Source organism: Lissotriton helveticus, chromosome 6 (assembly GCF_964261635.1).
Source record: "Lissotriton helveticus chromosome 6, aLisHel1.1, whole genome shotgun sequence".
Classification (NCBI taxonomy): Eukaryota; Metazoa; Chordata; class Amphibia; order Caudata; family Salamandridae; genus Lissotriton; species Lissotriton helveticus.
Window position 1 is genome coordinate 151,693,181 of NC_136067.1, and position 22,417 is coordinate 151,715,597.

Genomic DNA, 22,417 nt, shown 5'->3' on the forward strand with positions numbered 1-22,417 from the left:
GCCTGCAGTCACAACTCCGAAGGAGGCTGTCGCCGCTGGAACTGTCGCACTGCACCGCATCGGAGAGAAGCGTGCCACAACGAAGAGGAAACGTGTCGCCGTCGCTGCTGCTGCCGTCGCAACTCCGAAGGAGGGTGTCGCCGCTGTAGTTGTCGCACTGCACCGCATCAGGAGAAGAATCTCGCAACGAGGTCAGAGCGTGTCGCCGTCGCTGTGCCTGCCGTCGCAACTCCGAAGGAAGGTGTCGCCACTGGCACTGTCGCATTGCACCGCATCGACCGAGAGCACCTCGCATCCCTGAGAAGCGAGCCGCCGTCGGAGCTGCTGTCGTCGCATCTTGGATGTCACCGCTGTAGTTGTCGCATCAAGTGGAAGCTTCATGCATTGTGGGAGAAGAGAGTCGCTGCTGGAGCTGTTATCGTTGCATCGTCAGTGTGTTGCCGCTGCAGTCCACGCATCGAACCGAGAACTTCTCGCATCCCCGAGAAGCATGCCGCATCTGGAAGATCTTCACGTTTTTATTTCTAGGCACCTGAACTTTGCCGCATTCCCATCGCTGCGACATTGCTTGTCGTGGAAGCGCAACGCAACTTAAGGTACATTGACGCAGAGTGTCGCATCTAAGAACTGAACTGAACTAAGCTTAAATCTACCATCTTAAAGTAATCCTAGTGTGTATTTTTGTCGTTTATGGTCTTGTGGTAACTTTATATAAAGTATACTTATTTTTTATATAAAACCTGTGTGGTGTCCATTTGTAGTGTTGTCACTGGGTTACTGTATGTGGTCATAACTGCTTAACTTACAACGCCTCTGAAGTAAAGCCCTTGTGCTCGTGCCAAGCTACCAAGGGGGTGAGCAGGGGTTATTTTAGGAGTGTAATCCCCTTGGCGAGGGTCCTTATTTGTCACAAGTACCTACCTGTGCCAACTAGAGACCCCCAAATCTAACAGAGATGATTTTTTTTCAGTTTTGTTATAGCGCAAGCTCATCCTAAGGGCCTTAATGTGCTTTACAGTACATGAGCACCAGATGACATTACGCACCATCCTTTTCGTGGGCACGGGGAGATTTAGACATTTATCCGGAATGAAATCACAGGTTGTTGATCCGACGTTCGTGGTGATAGCGGACTGTCACTCTCTTGTGAGATGCAGTGTACATAAGGATGTGCCTTATTGGATGACAAAGTGCAGGTGCGAGGTGTAATCTTCTGTGAGCTAATAGGGAGCACTGGTGCATTGATAACAATATGACCCTCAACTTTGAAACTCACCTTAGGGAACGGTATGCCTCCGCAAAGGGGGTGGGGGGGACAGTGAGAACTGCTAAAGCGAGAAGATGGATTTCTTTTTTATTAGATGCCTCGTTTCTGTAGTGAGAAACAGTGAATTATCTGAGCAGCTCGCATGCTATTTATATTGCTAGAAAGCGCAGATTTACAGCTTCAAGTGGTCTTAGTAATAAGCGCTATTCACTGAAAACTAGAACATCTACCTCGGGCTGGAAGCGCCTAGAAGGCGTTCACTGCCCGGTGTTGTTTATACGTTTTCTCACTCCCTCAGAATGAGTTTATTTTACACTGATTTAGGATGCACACTCACGCCTGCACTTCTGTACACTGTTCACTAACCCAAGTCTGTGCTTTACAAACCTCAGTGAAGGCCAGTGGTGCCGGGAAGGTGCGCGTTTCACGCGGCTACGAAGGATTTAAAGCGCCTAGAGGCTGTGATCAGATGCTCTTATCACAGCGGGACCCAGCAGAGGTGGCACTGCTGCTGTGATGGCACTGTGTCGTGCCAGGTCCCGGCACATTCTCACCCGAGGGAGGGGCGTGCACGGAGGTTGTGGCTTGTAGGATGTACACACAAGGGTGGCCGTTGGAGAGTCCGGCACTTCCTGGTCTGGAGATTGGGTCAGAAGTTATTTTGCGTGCTCTTTGCAAAGCACACAGTAGACTGTGAACAGTCGTTAACATTTCATCACTCTCCCAAAGGTCCCCGAGTGTCTGCTCTAGGTCAACAACATTCAGCTGCAGGTACCTTGCATGCAAGTCCAGCCAACCATTCCTTTTTTTGCAGCGATGACAAAGTAAAGGACATTCTATTCTGCTTTATGCCGCACCGCTGCTGGCCCGCCCTAATGCATGCCGCGGTTCCAGCCCAGAGGTATGTAATGATGATGGACGCCAACATGTTGTTTGTATTGGTGCACAGCGTGACAGCAGCACCCGGATTGGATAGGGCAGGCAGACAACATGGCGCTCACATAGGGACTAGGAGGCTGCGTCTGTGTTCCCTCGGCTCACTTCCACAGAATAGGTTGAGCAGAGCTGAAGTACGCATATCAGGCTGGCCGTGGAAAATGAAACAGCCAAACTGACATGCGCACTTCATTTTCACTGCGATGGGCAGGGTGACTGCCAATCACTATGCTTGGATCAGCCCATGTTACGTCATCTGGCGTCACCGTGGGGATAGAAGTCACTGCAGGGCCATGATTAAATTAACTTTGAAACTGGAAAAAAACTGTGTATTTTATATGCGATAGCAGGTGCACAGTGGGGTAGCGCCTGGCGCTCCAGTGGATGCACAGCCCTAAACATGAACCAAATGTGGGCAAAAATAAGTTCAATGAGGATCCACATCCAGTGGATTATTAGTTGTAAGCATCATGTGCGCACCAATATCTTTAGTGGGCTGGGATGGCGGCTAAATAACTGGTGTATTAATATTGAAAAGATGTGACCATGTTTTCTCGTTACTGTGACCGTAATAAATGAACTGAAATCAAGTGAAAATAAACTTGAAAACGTGCTGGCGTGTAGTCCGGAACATTATTTAGATTTTCCCTGATGAAGGGCTCATTCGGAGTCCGAAATGCATTGGGACGATTGAGAAAATTGCTTGGCAAATAATAAGGATGAAACTTCAACGCTGAATGAAGTCAAGAAATTGTTATTATATGAATAAATAACCAGTTGAATACTATTTATAACGTTCAAATGATTTTGTATACATTTGGATAAAAATTTGAAAATCGCGCTCAGCGACCCATCACAACCGCGCCCAGAGGGACATTCTCTAATTTTAGAGAACGCTCAAAACAGAAAGTGACCAACTGGTAATGCAGAATGTACAATCATTATGTATTGATAATTTTTTCTCCTTTGGAATACATATGAAATGTCAGTATAATCATCAACAGGAGATGCTTTCTTCAATGAACCAACGGCAGTAACTGTTGTGTGTCAAAACATTAGCTAAGAATGTGTATCTGTTTTGTGGCGGCATTATAAATGTATGCTGTAGCCTTTCCTTCTTTGATTCATTGAGGACGTTCAGTTGTAATGATGTGGGTGCTGCAACAATCTTCCCACCCTTTGTCTCGGCAGAGTTCTCCTTCTTTGACCCAAACGATGCAGCCTGTCAAGAGATTCTCTTCAACCCGAACACGTCAGTGTCAGAACTGTTTGCCATTTTAAGGCAGTGGGTCCCACAGGTTCAGCAGAACATCGACGTCATTGGTAACGAGGTAAGAAGCAAATGTGGAAACCAGCACAACCCCAGTGTTGTAGTTGACACTGCTTTGCTCTGCATTACTGCCGATTTTTTCTTTTTGGGATGCAAGGTAACATTTTGCCGCTTCTGGGAGGAGAAATGGATCAATATCAAAATGTTAATGTTAATGACAAATGTTTATCATTCTTGACCCTACTCAGAATGGGTTCCGGGCGGGCCATAGCACGGAGACGGCCCTACTTTCTATGGTCGAACATCTGCGGTCCGTGCTTGATGCGGGGCGGACGGCGGCACTCTTGTTATTAGATCTTAGTGCCGCGTTCAACACGGTCTCGCACGGGATCTTGCTTCAGCGACTTGAGGAAGTGGGGGTCACGGGCTCGGCCTTATGTTGGTTTCGATCCTTCCTGACTGAAAGGTCATTTCAGGTGGCGATCCCGCCCGGCAAGTCTAAACCCTACCCGCTAGCCCTGGGGGTCCCACAGGGTTCTTCGCTGAGTCCCACTCTTTTCAATCTCTACGTGAGACCGCTGGCTGCGGTCGTCAAGCAATGGGGCTTGACGATGGTCTCATATGCTGATGACACGCAGCTGGCGGTCACGCTGAGTGGGGACTCAAACATGGAGGCTCCCAGGATTTGTGACGGTTTGCGGGCAGTGGCTAACTGGATGAACTCCAACTGTCTCCAGTTAAATACCAAGAAGACTGAGGTTATGGTGGTCGGTAAGCAGGTGGCGTTGTGGGGTGACAAATGGTGGCCCTCTGAGTTAGGTGTGACTCCTCTCCCAGCATCGGAGATAAAAAATTTGGGAGTATGGCTGGACCCGACTCTTGGTTTCATCTGCCATACCAAGAAGGTGGCGGCTTCTTGCTATGGCATCATTAGAGGGCTCAGACCTATTCTTAAGTTTTTTGATGCTTCCACCAGGCAACTGGTGGTTCAAGCATCAGTGTTATCCCGGCTGGACTATGCCAGTTCGTTGTTAGCCGGGATTAATCAGGCAGAACTCACCCGGCTGCAGCGAGTCCAAAATGCTGCAGCCAGAGTAGTGATTGGTCTGCCAAGGAGGTGTTCTGTTTCCAAATCTCTGCACTCGCTCCATTGGCTCCCCATACCCCAGAGGATTCAATTCAAGGTCCTTTGCCTTGCGTTTAAAATCCTCAAAGGTATGTCTCCCAAAATTTTGGAGAATTTGCTAACACCGTATGTCCCTCCGCGTACCCTCAGATCTTTGGGGCAGAATCTGGTAGTGGTTCCGCGTGTTAAACTGGTCAGAGCTGGTGGTCGCTCTTTCCGTGTGTTAGCGGCTAAGTGGTGGAATTCTCTTCCTCCGCATATCCGGGCGATTGATGACCTTCTCCAGTTTAGACGGGCCGTCAAGACTCTTTTATTTGCTTAAGTTTCTCTGCTGTTTTCTTTGCCCCCTCTGAGTTTCTTAGTTGTGTGTTGTGCTTGCCTTGTCAAAGCGCCAGGACGCCCCTTCGCTGGGGCAGCTGTGCGCGGTACAAATAATAATAACATAACATAACATAACATAACAATATCGCTATGATTTAATTTAGGTCACAAAGTGTTTTTTCCAAAGTGGAAAGGTAAGGGGTTATTGCTTATTATTAGGTAATAAGAAAACTACACATACCCTCCTGTTTTTATATGGCCCTTGTCGTTTCGTTTCGTTTCATAAACTTTATTCGATTCACACAAGAATCATAAAAGTCACAAAAATACATTTCAAAACATACTTTAAAATTCATTTAGAAGCAGTTTTTAAATTTGTACAATAAATTACTAAAATACATTGATTATTAGACAAAGTTATAACCCATAGCTATTCGATCAGGTTTAATTAATCATGAATACTTCATATCAGTGTTGTGTTAAAAGTAAAAACAACAGTATACCTGGGCAACAAAACTAGTTCTGGGAGCCAAAATTAACTATACCGTTTTCTGATCATGAGTGACACACGTATAAAACTTAGCATTGCACAACAAACGTCAGATGTAGACAAAGCTAACAAATGGTCATAACCCTCTTTATAATGGCAAGGTTGTTTTTCCTTAAGGATCGGCTTGATAAACCTCATTCTCGGATCCTTATATAAAGAACAGAAAAGAACAACATGCATCGTGCTTTGGCTATCTTTGTTGTTACAGGGACAGGGGGGCAGTCTCTCACACCAGCTCCCCTGTCTAGGAAACGCAAAAAGAAAATGCAAAATTTGTAACCTAAACCTTGTCAAATAGAATCGCCATTGCACATGATTTATAAAGGTTAAATAAAACTGATGATGTAAAGTAACCTTAAATTCGTGAGGGCTAACCAAAGAGTGCACAAATGAGGATTTCCAATAACTTGATTTGATAACGAATTTGATATCTCCCTGAATGTTTTCGGGGCTATCAAAAATGTCACCCAGGCCTATTTTATGAAGTGTTTCATTTACATAAGATAACCATGGGATCTTATTCATGTGTGTCAATTTTAGACAATCCCGAAGGATGTCTCTAGACAATTGTAGATCCTCTGATAGCCATATTTTGCCCCATAATAGTAGGGGGGAGAGGCGAATAGTGTCACTCACATAACTCAAACCTATCTCATCATGGGCAAATCTATTTGAGGAACTTAGTGGAATGGCCAATACACGTTTTAAAAATTTATTCTCCATAATTTGTATTGTATCTGGGCTTTCGGTTCCCCAGACCCCTGCCCCATAGATAGCTACTGACAAGCATTTTGCTTTATACAGGGTTTTTAAATGATTGACAGGTTTTTGACCTAACTTCCCACAGAAACGAAACAGTCCTTCAATAGAGCGACTAGCACTCTGAACTCGAGTCTTAATTAGCGGGGCCCAACTTAATTTGTTGTTAAAAAGGTTTCCCAGATAGTTAAAGTTTTCAACCTTTTCAATAGTACAGTTGTTTACTACAAACTTTCTGGTTTTGGTGCCCTTTGGGCCACAGACCATAGCAAAAGATTTGGTGAAATTTACCTTCAGGTCTAGGTCCAACATAAAAGTATGGAAGGCATCAAGACAATGCTGCATACTATTTCCTGTGAGAGTCATTAATACCGTATCATCGGCATAAGAAAGCATCGGTATGCTCCTGCCATTAACCTTTGGGAAATCGTGGCAGTGGTCCAACAAGTATTTTTCCAGCCCATTAGTGTAAACTAGGAACAGGAAGGGGGCTAATATACATCCTTGACGGACGCCCTCAGTCGAGGGGATAGACTTTGTTTTCTCTCCCCCTGGCCCGAACCTTATGGCTACAGTGGTTGCTTCATGGAGTCTACGGAGCAGGTGAACCAGAGGTTCCTCAAAACCCATATCCTCCATCATCTTCCACAGCTTGCTTCGGCAGACAGTATCGAATGCACTTGAGAGATCCATGAAGGCAAGATGAATGGAAGAATTCATTGCCTTCATGTGTTTCCCTATAATCAATGCCAGGTTCAGGCACTGTTCGACAGTACCTTTGCCTTTCCTGAACCCATATTGGGAGGTTACAATAAGGCCCACCGAATCTGCCCATGTTTCCAATCTGGCTAAGATAACCCTACCCAATATCTTACAAGATGCATCAATTAATGAGATTGGGCGATAGCATCGGGGATCAGATCTATTGCCTTTCTTAAAAATTGGCACCACTACTGCCTCCTTCCATGATGATGGAATACGACTAATGACAACTGCTCTAAATACATTTAATAAAAGAGGGGCCCAAATCTTAACATTGTGCTTAAAAAAGTCCAATGGCACTAAATCAGGGCCGGGAGCTTTTAATGATATACCTTTCGACAAAGCATCTTCCACTTCTTGCAAGGTGAGTGATAAGCTCAGGGACAAAGATGATTGCGAAACCACTAGTTCCCTAGGGTCTCCCAATGACAGTTCATTAAGTGAAGTTCCATGCGGATTAAAAATAGCCCCAAAATGTGATTCCCATGTTTCACAAGCAATCTGCATCACAATATTATCCTTACCATTACTTATGAAAAGAGGGCGATTAATTACTTCCCAAAATAGCCTACTGTCCTTCAAATCAGAGGCCTTTTCTAAGTCTTCCCAAGCCAGATTTTTTAGGTCCAGCTTCCTTATTCTCATTGCTTCTTTATAGGCCATTCTAGATGCCCTAACCAATTCTATATCCCTGGGTTTTTGGTTTAATGCCACTTTAAGGGATCTATGTGTTGCTGAGCATGCAGCATCAAACCATCTGGGCCCTGGCCTTTTATTTTTCCCAATTGGTTTTGTAAGGCGTTCGGCTACATGCCCACATAATAATTCAAAATTCCCTATAACCTTTTCAGGGTTAGCTGTCGGTGATAGGCATGCATCATATTCTGAGCTATGTTTGGTCATAATCTCTGCCTCAAGACCTGCTGCGTCTATTTTACCCCATTTAAGAGTGATACCTTGATTCCTGTTACATTTTATGGGTTGATCCCAAACAGGATGTTTGAGTTTAACAGGACAGAGGAGGGATAGGGTCAATGGGTTGTGGTCACTGGCAGCATTAGCAATTACTTCCAGTTTATCGACATAGTGGAAATACCCACTGGAGATAATCACAAAATCAATAAAACTCATCGTGCCTCTACTTCCCTGAAATGTCGGTATCGGGGCCAAGTCTGGACCAACCCAGGGTTCCACTATAGATAAGTCATTCAAAATGATGATATTATTTAAAGCGTCCCCCTGGGGTGTGTGTTTAAAGTGTGTCAAAGGAAGGTCGTGAGAATCTCTCAAACCACACACCTTCGAGTCCCCACGGGTGCATAATGAGCAGTTAAAATCTCCCACCCAGATGACAAAAAGTAGGGGTTGCTCGTGACGTGCCCTGGTCATGGCCTCCTCCAACTTCAACATTACAGTTGTCTCGTTATGATCAAAGATGTTATAGTACCAATTAATCAATAACAACGGTTCAGGAAACAGATTGACCAACATCAGCACTTGGAACCATGGGGTGTCAACTATCTTGGTAATTACAAGTTTACACAGTTTTAATGAGGTTGCTGTCATTAGACCACCTTTTGCCCTACCAGCTTGTGAAGGTACCGCTAGGGTATTAAGGGCTTGAAAGCCATCAATATCCTGTGCGCAACGGCTCCATGTTTCCTGGAGGCACAAAATATGGCCCTTGTCTTCTTTTTAGGTCTGCTTAGAGACTTTCTTCACCATCTTCCATAGATTGTACTGTTAGTGCACAGGGAGGCAATAGGCTACCCCCATTCAACCTTTCATTGTTGTACTTCTCCTTCATGTTCCATAGAGTATGGCCTCTGCTCATGCTTTAGTCACTTAATTGATGCAGTAGTTGTACAAGTCCAGCTGAGGGCAGTGCACTTTTCCCACTGTGCAGTACAGTGAGCGAGGATGCATCAAGTGTGTGGAAAATATATTCTCCTCTGCGGACGGGCAACCTTGTTTGTTGTGTAGTAAGCAAAACAAGATCATCACAATGCCTGCAGTTAGTTCTGTGATAACATTGGGCTACCAAACTGACGTCTGCTGAATTCAATGTTGAACAATGCCCAGGCACAAGCGGAACACTTCAGTGGTACCCGGATGGAAGGTGGGGAACATCCCGTAATAGTCACATGAAGGAGTATAAAGTGAATACTTCTTCCTTTATGCATCAATTGTACATATGGCCATGTTGGATCATGAGGAATGAATCTTAATTCATGGAGAGTGGATGGACCAGGGCATCGTTGCCTACAAATAATGTGATTGTAGCCATATCAGAGCGGTGTGTGGTCTTCCTTTGGAACATCGTGCACTAGAAGCCAGTCGCAACCCAAATGTGCCATTGATCAGGTCCTCATTGGCTGAAGGTGTCTGTTGGAATCAACAGCTTGACCATCTTCAACTCATCTTAGTATTATAGAAAGTGTTCTGTGCAATACTAGCCAGAGACACGAGTAAAGCGGTTCAGAAAACTACTTCCTGCGCCCTGTGGAATATAACCTCAGTGGCAGGGGTATAAAGAACCCAGTGTGTCCCTGTGGGAGTGCAGGTGCTGAAAGGGCACCTAGCGGTGTGGGTAGAGCAGGTGGGGGCCTAATGGGAGAGTAAATGCTCTCTGCTGCTCCTTGACCTCAACTGATGCTTTGTCATTGCTTCTTCCTGGCTTGATTGCCAGGGTGTCATGCTTCAACACCCAGTCACATCTTCAGTCTGCTTTGGCATTGCTTCCTACACAGTCTGTGGGCCTCTTTCTTCCACAGGAGGTGGAAACACAGCATATTTTTTCAGACTTTCTCAATCAGGCATGCAGAGGAACGCCTGTTCCTACCCTTAGCAAACAAGCCTTATCCCTGCTGAGTCTCCTTAAAATTCAATGTCTAGATTACTTGATAGAGTGCATCAGAAAGTGGGCAGCTGTAGCCAACCAAAGGCAACGTTAATTTAAAGTTTGAAAATCTTTCTACAGTCATGAGGCAGAAAATCTTGGCCTTTGAATACGGTAAGATTTTTCCACCTACTCTAGACCAGTTAGAATTGGTCAATCCACAAAGATTCCTTCACTTGAGCTAATAGGAAACGTAATAACAGTGGGTTGTTTGGAAGTCCCTGTACTACCTACCAGGTAGCTGCAATGTCAAAGAGAGGAGCCTAAAGCAAGGGAATAGGTCACAGTGGAGATTCCTTCACTTGAGCTAATAGGAAACGTAATAACAGTGGGTTGTTTGGAAGTCCCTGTACTACCTACCAGGTAGCTGCAATGTCAAAGAGAGGAGCCTAAAGCAAGGGAATAGGTCACAGTGGACAAAGTGAAACCTGCAGAGAAACCTCCATCTTGTGGAGCCATAAACATGAAATCCCTAAAGGACGCTAGCCATCATTCACTCAGTCTCGAAGTTGAGCACAGTGAAACACACGGAGATACTTGTTATTATTATTTGGGTATTTATGAACTGCAACATCATGTCTTGTTGACTATCACAAAAATATCTCAAAGATGACAATGACCCTGTTTATGACAGAGTGCATGACCCTGTCCAGGGGCTGCTCAATAGGCAGCTTCCCCACTAGGAGTATGGATAAGCATGATTGCCACTCCCAACAACGCAGATTGCCCCTTGCACTGTCAAACTTCCCCCTTCGTTTCCTCCCCTTCCGCAGTCAACTTCCCCCTCCCTCCGACTCCTTGCGCAGTCAACTTCCCCCTCCCTCCCGCCCCTAGCGCAGTCAACGTCTCCCTCCAGCCCCTTTCGCAGTCAACTTCTCCCTCCCGTCCCATTTACAGTCAAATTCTCCCTCCCTCCAGCCCCTTTCGCAGTCAACTTCTCCTACCCTCCTGCCCCTTTTGCAGTCAACTTCTCCCTCCCTCCCACACTCCACTTCCCCCTTCCTCCCGCCCCTTGCGCAGTCAACTTCCCCCTCCCGCCCATGTACATTCAACTTTCTCCTACCTCCCGCCCCTTGCGCAGTCAACTTCACCCTCTTTCCCCCAGTTAACTTCCCCCTCCCTCCTGCCCATTGTGCTGTCAACTTCCCCCTTGCGCAGTCTACTTCCCCCTCCATCCCCCCTGCGCAGTCAATTTCCCCCTCCCTCTTGCCCCTTGCGCAGTCAACTTCCCCTGCTCACTCCCTGTGTATGTTTATCCTCGCTTTCACCACCGCAGTCTACTTTTGCCTCCCACCCGCCCAAGCACAATTAACTTTGCTCTCCATACCGCCCCTTGCGCAGTCAACTTACCCCTCCCTCCCACCACTTGTGCAGCCAACTTTTCCCTTCCCTCCCTCCCCTTGTGCAGTCAACTTTTCCCTTCCCTCCCCCCCTTGTGCAGTCAACTTTCCCTCTCTTCCCCCTTGCGCAATCAACTTCCCCCTCCCTCCCCCTGCATAGTCAATTTCCCCCTCCCTCTTGCCCCTTGCTCAGTCAACTTCCCCTGCTCACTCACTGTGCATGTTCACCCTCGCTTTCACCGCTGCGGTCTACTTTTACCTCCTACCAAGCACAATTAACTTTGTTCTCCCTCCCGCCCCTTGTGCAGTCAACTTACCCCTCCCTCCCGCCACTTGCGCAGTCAACTTTTCCCTTCCCTCCCGCCCCTTGTGAAGTCCACTTTTTCCTCCCTCCTGCCCCTTGCACAGTAAACTACCCCCCTTGCACAGTCAACTTTGCCCTCTCTCCCGCCCCTTGCGCAGTCAACATCCCCCTCTCTCCCGCCCCTTGTGCAGTCAACTTCCCCCTCCCCTTGCGCAGTCAACTTTCCCCTCCCTCCTGCCCCTTGTGCAGTAAACTTCCCCTCCCTCCCTCCCTCGTGCAGTCAACTTTCCCCTTCCCTCCCTCGTGCAGTCAACTTTCCCCTTCCCTCCCTATCCTTGTGCAGTCAACTTGCCCCATGTGCAGTCAACTTCCCCTCCCTCCCGCCCCTTGTGCAGTCAGCTGCCCCCTCGCTCCCACCCCATGCACAGTCAACTTCCCCTCCCTCCCGCCCCGGCCGCAGTCAACTTCCCCTCCCTCCCACCCCTTGCGCAGTCAACTTCACCCTCCCTCCCGCCCCTTGCGCAGTCAACTTCACCCTCCCTCCCGCCCCTTGCGCAGTCAACTTCCCCCTCCCTTCCGCCCCTTGCGCAGTCATCTTCCCCCTCCCTCCCTCCCCTTGCGCAGTCATCTTCCCCCTCCCTCCCTCCCCTTGCGCAGTCAACTTCCCCCTCCCTCCCTCCCCTTGCGCAGTCAACTTCCTCCTCCCTCTCGTCATATGCGCACTCAACTTCCCCCTCTGTCCCGCCCTTGCACAGTCAACTTCCTCCTCCCTCCCGCCCCTTGCGCAGTCAAGTTCCCCCCTCCCTCCCATTGCGCAGTCAACTTTTTCCTCCCTCTCTCCCCTTGTGCAGTAAACTACCCCCTGCCTAACTCCCCCTGCGCAGTCAACTTCCCCCTCCCTCCTGCCCCTTGCGCAGTCAACTTCCCCCTCCCTCCTGCCCCTTGCGCTGTCAACTTCTCCCTCTCTCCCGCCCCTTGCGCAGTAAACTTCCCCCTCCCTCCCGCCCTTTGTGCAGTCAACTTCCCCTGCTTCACTCCCTGTGCATGTTCACCCTCGCTTTCACCACTGCGATCTACTTTTGCCTCCCACACGCCCAACCTGAATTAACTTTGCTTTCCCTCCTGCCCCTTGCGCTGTCAACTTCCCCCTCCCTCCCGCCCCTTGCGCAGTCAACTTCCACCTCCCTCCCGCCCCTTGCGCAGTCAACTTCCACCTCCCTCCCGCCCCTTGCGCAGTCAACTTCCCCCTCCCTCCCGCCCCTTTCAGAGTCAACTTCTCACTCCCTCCCGCCTCTTGCGCAGTCAACTTCCCACTCCCTCCCGCCCCTTGCGCAGTCAACTTCTCCCTCCCTCCTGCCCCTTGCGCAGTCAACTTCTCCCTCCCTCTCACCCCTTGCGCAGTCAAGTTCTCCCTCCCTCCAGACCCTTGCGCAGTCATCTTTCCCCTCCCTACCGCCCCTTGCGCAGTCAACTTCCCCCTCCCTTCCGTCCCTTGCGCAGTCAACTTCCCCCTCCCTTCCGTCCCTTGCGCAGTCAACTTTCCCCTCCCTCCTGCCCCTTGCGCATTTAACTTTCCCCTCCCTCCCGCCAGTCACCACTCCGGTCTACTTTCGCCTCCCACTTGTCCAAGCACAATTAACTTTTCTCTCCCTCCCGTCCCTTGCGCAGTTAACTTTCGCCTCCCTGCCGCCAGTTGCGCAGTCAACTTTTCCCTTCCCTCCCGCCCCTTGTGCAGTAAACTACCCCCTGCCTAACTCCCCCTGCGCAGTCAACTTCCCCCTCCCTCCCGCCCCTTGCGCAGTCAACTTCCCCCTCCCTCCTGCCGCTTGCGCTGTCAACTTCCCCTTCCCTCCCACCCCTTGATCAGTCAATGTCCCCCTCCCTCCCGCCCCTTGCGCAGTCAACTTCTCCCTCTCTCCCGCCCCTTGATCAGTCAATGTCCCCCTCCCTCCCGCCCCTTGCGCAGTCAACTTCTCCCTCTCTCCCGCCCCTTGCGCAGTAAACTTCCCCCTCCCTCCTGCCGCTTGCGCTGTCAACTTCCCCTTCCCTCCCACCCCTTGATCAGTCAATGTCCCCCTCCCTCCCGCCCCTTGCGCAGTCAACTTCTCCCTCTCTCCCGCCCCTTGATCAGTCAATGTCCCCCTCCCTCCCGCCCCTTGCGCAGTCAACTTCTCCCTCTCTCCCGCCCCTTGCGCATTCAACTTCCCCCTCCCTCCCGCCCCTTGCGCAGTCAACTTCCCCCTCCCTCCCGCCCCTTGCGCAGTCAACTTCCCCCTCCCTCCCGCCCCTTGCGCAGTCAACTTCCCCCTCCCTCCCGCCCCTTGCGCATTCAACTTCCCCCTCCCTCCCGCCCCTTGCGCATTCAACTTCCCCCTCCCTCCCACCCCTTGCGCATTCAACTTCAACCCTCCCTCCCGCCCCTTTCTCATTCAACTTCCCCTTCCCTCCCGCCCCTTTCGCATTCAACTTCCCCCTCCCTCCCGCCCCTTTCGCATTCAACTTCCCCCTCCCTCCCGCCCCTTGCGCATTCAACTTTCCCCTCCCTCCCGCCCCTTGCGCATTCAACTTCCCCCTCCCTCCCGCCCCTTGCGCATTCAACTTCCCCCTCCCTCCCGCCCCTCGCACATTCAACTTCCCCCTCCCTCCCGCCCCTCGCACATTCAACTTCCCCCTCCCTCCCGCCCCTCGCGCATTCAACTTCACCCTCCCTCCCGCTCCTTGCGCAGTCAACTTCCCCCTCCCTCCCGCCCCTTGCGCAATCAATTTCCCCCTCCCTCCCGCCCCTTGCGCAGTCAACTTCCCCCTCCCTCCCGCCCCTTGCGCAGTCAACTTCCCCCTCCCTCCCGCCCCTTGCGCAGTCAACTTCCCACTCCCTCCCGCCCCTTGCGCAGTCAACTTCCCACTCCCTCCCGCCCCTTGCGCAGTCAACTTCTCCCTCCCTCCTGCCCCTTGCGCAGTCAACTTCTCCCTCCCTCTCACCCCTTGCGCAGTCATCTTTCCCCTCCCTACCGCCACTTGCGCAGTCAACTTCCCCCTCCCTTCCGTCCCTTGCGCAGTCAACTTCCCCCTCCCTTCCGTCCCTTGCGCATTCAACTTCAACCCTCCCTCCCGCCCCTTTCTCATTCAACTTCCCCCTCCCTCCCGCCCCTTTCGCATTCAACTTCCCCCTCCCTCCCGCCCCTTTCGCATTCAACTTCCCCCTCCCTCCCGCCCCTTTCGCATTCAACTTCCCCCTCCCTCCCGCCCCTTTCGCATTCAACTTCCCCCTCCCTCCCGCCCCTTGCGCATTCAACTTTCCCCTCCCTCCCGCCCCTTGCGCATTCAACTTTCCCCTCCCTCCCGCCCCTTGCGCATTCAACTTCCCCCTCCCTCCCGCCCCTCGCACATTCAACTTCCCCCTCCCTCCCGCCCCTCGCACATTCAACTTCCCCCTCCCTCCCGCCCCTTGCACATTCAACTTCACCCTCCCTCCCGCTCCTTGCGCAGTCAACTTCCCCCTCCCTCCCGCCCCTTGCGCAGTCAATTTCCCCCTCCCTCCCGCCCCTTGCGCAGTCAACTTCCCCCTCCCTCCCGCCCCTTGCGCAGTCAACTTCCCCCTCCCGCCCCTTTCGCAGTCAACTTCCCACTCCCTCCCGCCCCTTGCGCAGTCAACTTCCCACTCCCTCCCGCCCCTTGCGCAGTCAACTTCTCCCTCCCTCCTGCCCCTTGCGCAGTCAACTTCTCCCTCCCTCCAGACCCTTGCGCAGTCATCTTTCCCCTCCCTACCGCCACTTGCGCAGTCAACTTCCCCCTCCCTTCCGTCCCTTGCGCAGTCAACTTCCCCCTCCCTTCCGTCCCTTGCGCAGTCAACTTTCCCCTCCCTCTTGCCCCTTGCGCATTTAACTTTCCCCTCCCTCCCGCCAGTCACCACTCTGGTCTACTTTCGCCTCCCACTTGTCCAAGCACAATTACCTTTTCTCTCCCTCCTGTCCCTTGCGCAGTTAACTTTCCCCTCTCTGCCGCCAGTTGCGCAGTCAACTTTTCCCTTCCCTCCCGCCCCTTGTGCAGTCAACTTTTTCCTCCCTCTCTCCACTTGTGCAGTAAACTACCCCCTGCCTAACTCCCCCTGCGCAGTCAACTTCCCCCTCCCTCCCGCACCTTGCGCAGTCAACTTCTCCCTCCCTCTCACCCCTTGCGCAGTCAAGTTCTCCCTCCCTCCAGACCCTTGCGCAGTCATCTTCCCCCTCCCTACCTCCCCTTGCGCAGTCAACTTCCCCCTCCCTTCCGTCCCTTGCGCAGTCAACTTCCCCCTCCCTTCCGTCCCTTGCGCAGTCAACTTCCCCCTCCCTCCCGCCCCTTGCGCATTCAACTTCCCCCTCCCTCCCGCCCCTTGCGCATTCAACTTCCCCCTCCCTCCCGCCCCTTGCGCATTCAACTTCCCCCTCCCTCCCGCCCCTTGCGCATTCAACTTTCCCCTCCCTTGCGCATTCAACTTTCCCCTCCCTCCCGCCTCTTGCGCAGTCAACTTCCCCCTCCCTCCCGCCCCTTGCGCATTCAACTTCCCCCTCCCTCCCGCCCCTTGCGCATTCAACTTCCCCCTCCCTCCTGCCCCTTGCGCATTCAACTTCCCCCTCCCTCCCGCCCCTTGCGCATTCAACTTCCCCCTCCCTCCCGCCCCTTGCGCATTCAACTTCCCCCTCCCTCCCGCCCCTTGCGCATTCAACTTCCCCCTCCCTCCCGCCCCTTGCGCATTCAACTTCCTCCTCCCTCCCGCCCCTTTCGCATTCAACTTCCCCCTCCCTCCCCTTTCGCATTCAACTTCCCCCTCCCTCCCGCCCCTTTCGCATTCAACTTCCCCCTCCCTCCCGCCCCTTTCGCATTCAACTTCCCCCTCCCTCCCGCCCCTTTCGCATTCAACTTCCCCCTCCCTCCCGCCCCTTTCGCATTCAACTTCCCCCTCCCTCCCGCCCCTTTCGCATTTAACTTCCCCCTCCCTCCCGCCCCTTTCGCATTCAACTTCCCCCTCCCTCCCGCCCCTTTCGCATTCAACTTCCCCCTCCCTCCCGCCCCTTTCGCATTCAACTTCCCCCTCCCTCCCGCCCCTTGCGCATTCAACTTCCCCCTCCCTCCCGCCCCTTGCGCATTCAACTTCCCCCTCCCTCCCGCCCCTTGCGCATTCAACTTCCCCCTCCCTCCCGCCCCTTGCGCATTTAACTTCCCCCTCCCTCCCGCCCCTTGCGCATTCAACTTCCCCCTCCCTCCCGCCCCTTGCGCATTCAACTTCCCCCCTCCCTCCCGCCCCTTGCGCATTCAACTTCCCCCTCCCTCAATCAATCAATCAATCAAATCATTTGTATAGCGCACTACTCACCCGGGGGGTCTCAAGGCGCTGGGGGGGGTCCGCTACTGCTCGAACAGCCAGGTCTTGAGCTGCTTCCTGAAGGCCAGGTGGTCTTGGGTCAGGCGGAGGTGGGTCGGGAGGGAGTTCCAAGTCTTGGCGGCCACGTAGGAGAAGGACCTTCCTCCCGTGGTGGCTCTTCGGATGCGGGGGACGGCGGCGAGGGCGTGGCTGGTCGATCGAAGCTGGCGTTTGGGAGCGTAGAAGTTGAGGCGGCTGTTGAGGTATCCTGAGCCTTGGTTGTGTAGGGCTTTGTGTGCGTGGGTGAGGAGCCGGAAGGTGATTCTCTTGTTGACCGGGAGCCAGTGCAGGTCTCTCAGGTGTCCGGAGATGTGGCTGCGGCGGGGGATGTCCAGGATGAGTCGTGCTGAGGTGTTCTGGATCCGCTGGAGTCTCTTCTGGAGTTTGGCGGTGGTTCCGGCGTAGAGGGACTTGCCGTAGTCCAGACAGCTGGTGACGAGGGCTTGGGTGACCGTCTTCCTGGTCTCGGTGGGGATCCATCGGAAGATCTTACGTAGCATGCGTAGGATGTTGAAGCACGACGAGGAGACGGCGTTGACTTGTCTGGTCATGGAGAGGGAGGAGTCCAGGATGAAGCCCAGGTTGCGTGCGTGGTCTGTGGGTTTGGGTGCGCTGCCCAGGGCGGGGGGCCACCAGGAGTCGTCCCAGGCGGAGGGTGATGATCCCAGGATGAGGACTTCCGTCTTGTCCGAGTTCAGTTTCAGGCGGCTGCTCGACATCCATTTGGCTACGTCTGTCATCCCTTCGTGCAGGTTGGCTCTGGTGGTGGCGGGGTCGTTGCGCAGTCAACTTCCCCCTCCCTTCCGCCCCTTGCGCAGTCAACTTCCCCCTCCCTCCCGCCCCTTGCGCAGTCAACTTCCGCCTCCCTCCCGCCCCTTGCGCAGTCAACTTCCCCCTCTCTCCCACCCCTTGCGCAGTCAACTTCCCCCTTCCTCCCGCCCCTTGCGCAGTCACCTTATCTGCTCACTCCTTGTGCACGTTCACCCTCGCTTTCACCCCTGTGGTCTACTTTTGCCCCCACGTGCCCAAGCACAATGAACAATCAACTCCTACCCCTTCACCATTAACTTATAAAAAGATGGCCACCATGTGTGCGTACACAAACACACTCGGGGGCCATATTTGAATAATATCGTTATGCCTTAAGAGAAGTAATTCAAACATTCCTGCTGCGATTGCACCTGCATCCACGGTGGCATCCTAAAATAACTTTTCAAAGATGGCCAAGATGGGTGTGTAGGTAGATGCAGCGACCATCTTGAAAGGATTTTTCTATTGCTTTAAAAAATCATTATAAGATGTCCGCTGCGCCTCTGTGCACATTCGCATCAGCCACCATGGCAAAAAAATAACATAGGAAAAGGGAGTAGCTTCCACAGGCATGACCTAAAGGCTTTGCCAATACTTGTGTTTTTTATTGTTGAAATGAGCATGTCCAGTGCTATCCTAGATCTTAGAGTCCATTTGTGGAAAAACAAAGAGCTGGTAAGAATAAATTTCCATGCAAGGTGATACAGCAATTATACATAAATATTATTACAAAGTTACAAAGTAGGCGAGGTCATAACATTAATGGCAATTATAAAGGAAGAAATAAGCATTTAGAACGTTTGTAAACGTCAACTATTTTAGGTCGATGGTGGGTGGAGGATTTGACATCACTATAACGGGAAACAGACCTTTTGCTCGAAGGCATAAGAACGTAACTCCTTCAAACCGAAACCGACAGAACGACGGCGTCATTAGAATGCCCGTCGTAACACCGATTCATCGCCTCCAACAAATGTGTTCTGTACGCATGTCATTACAACGAAATATTACGTTGTAAATGTGCACGCATGGATTCATGAGAAAATCAATGCTGTATATGTGCACCCATGGCATTTTATGGAAAATAACGTGTACTGTTAGCATGAAATTATTAAATATAAACTCATCTAATTTGTTTGCTATTTATAAACAAGCATTCGTAATTCAATCTGTCTCGCCTGATATGTATTTAGCAATGCAGCACATTAGCCTGGGTGCTGAAACATCTACTGTTCTTTAACCAGCCCTGTCAAGTGTCACGCATCACGCGTTAGACTAACGCATTTCAGTGTGGTACTCCGCATTACCGCACTGAAATGCATTGTCACGCATATGCGCATATGCCTCAACTGTCACTCTAAGCACTGCCTAAAGCTTCTAAGTGTGGCAGTGCGCCGCAAATGGCGTGCGCGCTGCTCCTGCAGCCAGTTTAGGATTCCCAAAGAGTTAAGCCTGCTGGCAGTTTCACACTCACTCAGCTGCATACAATGTATCGCAATCCATTATTGCGATTCCCCGGGGCGCGGCTCAGTCAGCCTGACGTCATTGAAGTAGTGGGACCGTGTCCAATGACTGCCTGTCACTGGATGACTCCCGCCCGGCACTCAACAGGAATCAGGAAATTATCACTGTCTGGAGGCGGGCCCGGCGCCAAACCGAAAATGCCACGGCCCGCTGTGGTTCACGGCCTACCTCTGCCTTCTGCAGCCAGCCTTGCTGAGGAGACTCCGCAGACGCCTGCAATTATGTAGTCTTCGAGTCCGGATTGACATATCTCCTGCGGCCTCAGCCCAAGTAAGTACCTGCCTGCATGCGGTATTTAATAACGCAAATGGATGGCAACTCATGTTAACTCCAGACTGTGGTGGTGATTCCTAACGCAGATCTGTTTGATAGCGCGCCTGCCCTCAAACTACATGCAGGTTTGAAAATTAGTTTCAGCCTCTCCGGGAAGTCCGACTTCGTCGCCCTCCGAGACTGAGATCCCTTCGTTCCCTGTTGCAGCGCCATCCATGGGCCACGGCTCCTCTCAGTTGGTGTGCGTCTAAGGGAGAGGGGGGGAAGTGTTGTAAATTAGGGTGCTAAAAACTATGTCAACAGAAACTTCAGAGGAAGTGACGAGTGCAAGGCCCTCCCTGGCGCCACCCCAGGGCACTTGCCGTGGCAGCTTAAGCGCGGTAAAATCACATTTTCTTGGGAAACTTGTGAATTTTCAACTTCCTCCATTCAATACAAGCGAATCTTATTTTATCCTCTTCCTTACTGTCAGGGAAGGGCAGCGTGAAAACACGGAGGCACATGCTGCGAGGCCCGCAAGGGGGGGGGGTGCACAACTTTACAACGGGAGCAATCAGCATCTCACTGAAATACAAATACATGTCAAAGGCTCACACTGAGGATCTAACACCTCTAACACCTTGATTGAAAACAGAAAGCCGCCCATCAGCGCAAGAGCATAGATAGGCAGCACAGTAACATGAAGGGAAAGTACGCACCAAACTGTGTGACACACCAGGTATGGGAACACATGGAGGGAAATATTGCTTTTCAGCTGGAAATAGTATAGTCCAAAGCTCTGTTTTTAATATCCAATCAGGGCATTTGGTGGTCATGCCACTGAAAATACAAGATGTGAAAAAAATATTGTCTACGGGTGCTTGTAAGACAATTTCAATGGACTGGAATCTTGGGAGTGCTAAAGTGATTCTGGTATTTTACTGACCTCTGCTGGTCGTTTTCTATCAAGAAAGTTAAATAGAGGTAGTTTCCAGAAAAATAACAAGCATTTGCAATGCAATAGGACTCGCATTATTAAAGTTTGAGCTATTGGCTTTGCTAATAATGCAACACCAATAGCTCAAACTTTAATAATGCGGGACCTATTGCATTGCAAATGCTTGTATTTCTTCTAAAAGTTACTTGGGATGTTAACAACGGAGCATGGGTCACAGTTAGCCCCGGGGGGGGCGTTGAGTACCCCTTTGGGGTGGGGTTTGGCACCCCCTCAGCTGCTCTCAATCCTTCTGGGGGGCTTATTCCGGCCAAGGTCAAATAAAATCTGTGAGGTATAGGAGGCTTTGGGCCCGTCATTACTTTCTGCAGGTAGGGCATCATTTAGCGTTATGCCACTGGGCGGGATTGCTTCTCCAAATGCATTTCTTTTATGTCTAAGGCATAGCTTCACTATACTATCGTATTTCTTACATTCATGTTGTGAGATTTGTACTTGTGAAACCATGCAGTACCTCAGTAATTTTTAACAATTTTGGACACTGTTTGTGTAAGTGACAAATGCGTTTTTAGTGAAACAGGTGCGATGACTCCAGAAGTGTTCTGGGAGGGGAGCCAGTGATTGCGCTCGAGGTTCTGCACACGACATAAATAAGGCAGTGTTGAGTAAGCCTCAGCGTGATTTTCAATTTTTTTTTTTTTGAAAATCTGTTTATTAGCAAAGTAATTAAAGCAGGCACATACATATTGGAGCTCAAATACAATCAGGATAATACATGCATGTGACCGCTTGAAGCATAAAGCACAGAAGAGTAACGATTTGTCAATTTGGTATTCAGAACCACAAGAACTAAACAATCCAACGTCGGTCCCTACCCACCCTCCACCCTCAGTAACCCCACCCAACACTCTCTAAGTTTGCATATAAACACAGTATTCACATTTGAGTCACTCGTGGCATCTTGACATGTAGCTTTTTCTAAACCCACCGGCAAGGTTGAGGGGAATAAATCGATGGTCCGGGTTACCCGTACCCCATCACAGTGCATCTCGGGCCGTGGAGGTTCATGAGAGGCCTAAATCTGAACGTTCACCCCATCTGTGTAAAGTCTTGGGTATCGTCATCATCCCCGTTATCCCCCATTTCAAACGCTCCCATTATGGTGAACCAATCTAGTGAGATCCGTGTTTTCCGGAGTCCCCTACATTCCTCCCGCTGTAAAGCCTTGCCTTCTGCTTTGCCCCATCGTATCACTTCAGCCTTCCATAATTCAGGGTTGGGTGGCGCGGGTGACTTCCACCTCATCGTGATTGCTCGCTTCGCTATCAATAGGGCCATGTCTGCAAAACGTGCCGCCGCGGTTCTAGTGCGTGTCGGTGGTCCCAGTCCTAACAGGGTATGTTCTGGTGAAGGTGAATGGGACATGGCGCCAGCCCTCTCGAGCGAGTCATGGACAGTGGTCCAATAATATCCCAACTTAGGGCATTGCCATAGCATATGTAGTAGTGATGCGTCATCAGCGTCACATCGGGGGCAGGTGTCATCAGCATCAGGGAACATCACATGTATGCGGTGTGGGGTCAGGTATGCTCTATGTAGCAGCATCAATTGAATAAACTTAAACTTGGGGTTTCTAGCAACCTTCTTAGGAAACTGAAGGATACGCTCCCACTCTTTGTCTCTCAGGGGCCTGCCGATATCTCCCTCCCATGTTGTTCTGAGCGGTGACAGTGAGATGGCCCTCCCCTTTTTAATGCTAGAAGTAAGCCATTTGGTCAGATGGCTGCCTGCACCCATGAGATAGAGCATGGCAATGAGAGGGTTTGTGATAGGCTCCCGTCCCTCAGGTGACCACTTGTATGAGATATAATGTCGATGGCCTGCGTGTAAGAGAAATGTGCCCCTGGGAACGCCACGCGCGGCCCTAAAGTCCTCGAATGGTAG

The 22,417-nt window shown here is 51.0% G+C and overlaps 1 protein-coding gene across 4 annotated transcripts in view; it reads left to right on the plus strand.

Annotated features, from left to right (window-relative positions):
- CLIP4 (CAP-Gly domain containing linker protein family member 4) overlaps nucleotides 1-22,417 on the plus strand; it is a 370,258-nt gene that overhangs the window by 89,877 nt on the left and 257,964 nt on the right. For 2 of the 4 annotated variants that reach the window (XM_078647520.1, XM_078647522.1), the window contains exon 3: nucleotides 3,395-3,534. In XM_078647520.1, coding sequence (XP_078503646.1) covers nucleotides 3,395-3,534 — 140 coding nt within the window. Of the gene's footprint in view, nucleotides 1-3,390; nucleotides 3,535-22,417 lie in introns of all 4 variants that reach the window. The other 2 variants (XM_078647519.1, XM_078647521.1) reach the window with 1 other exon arrangement.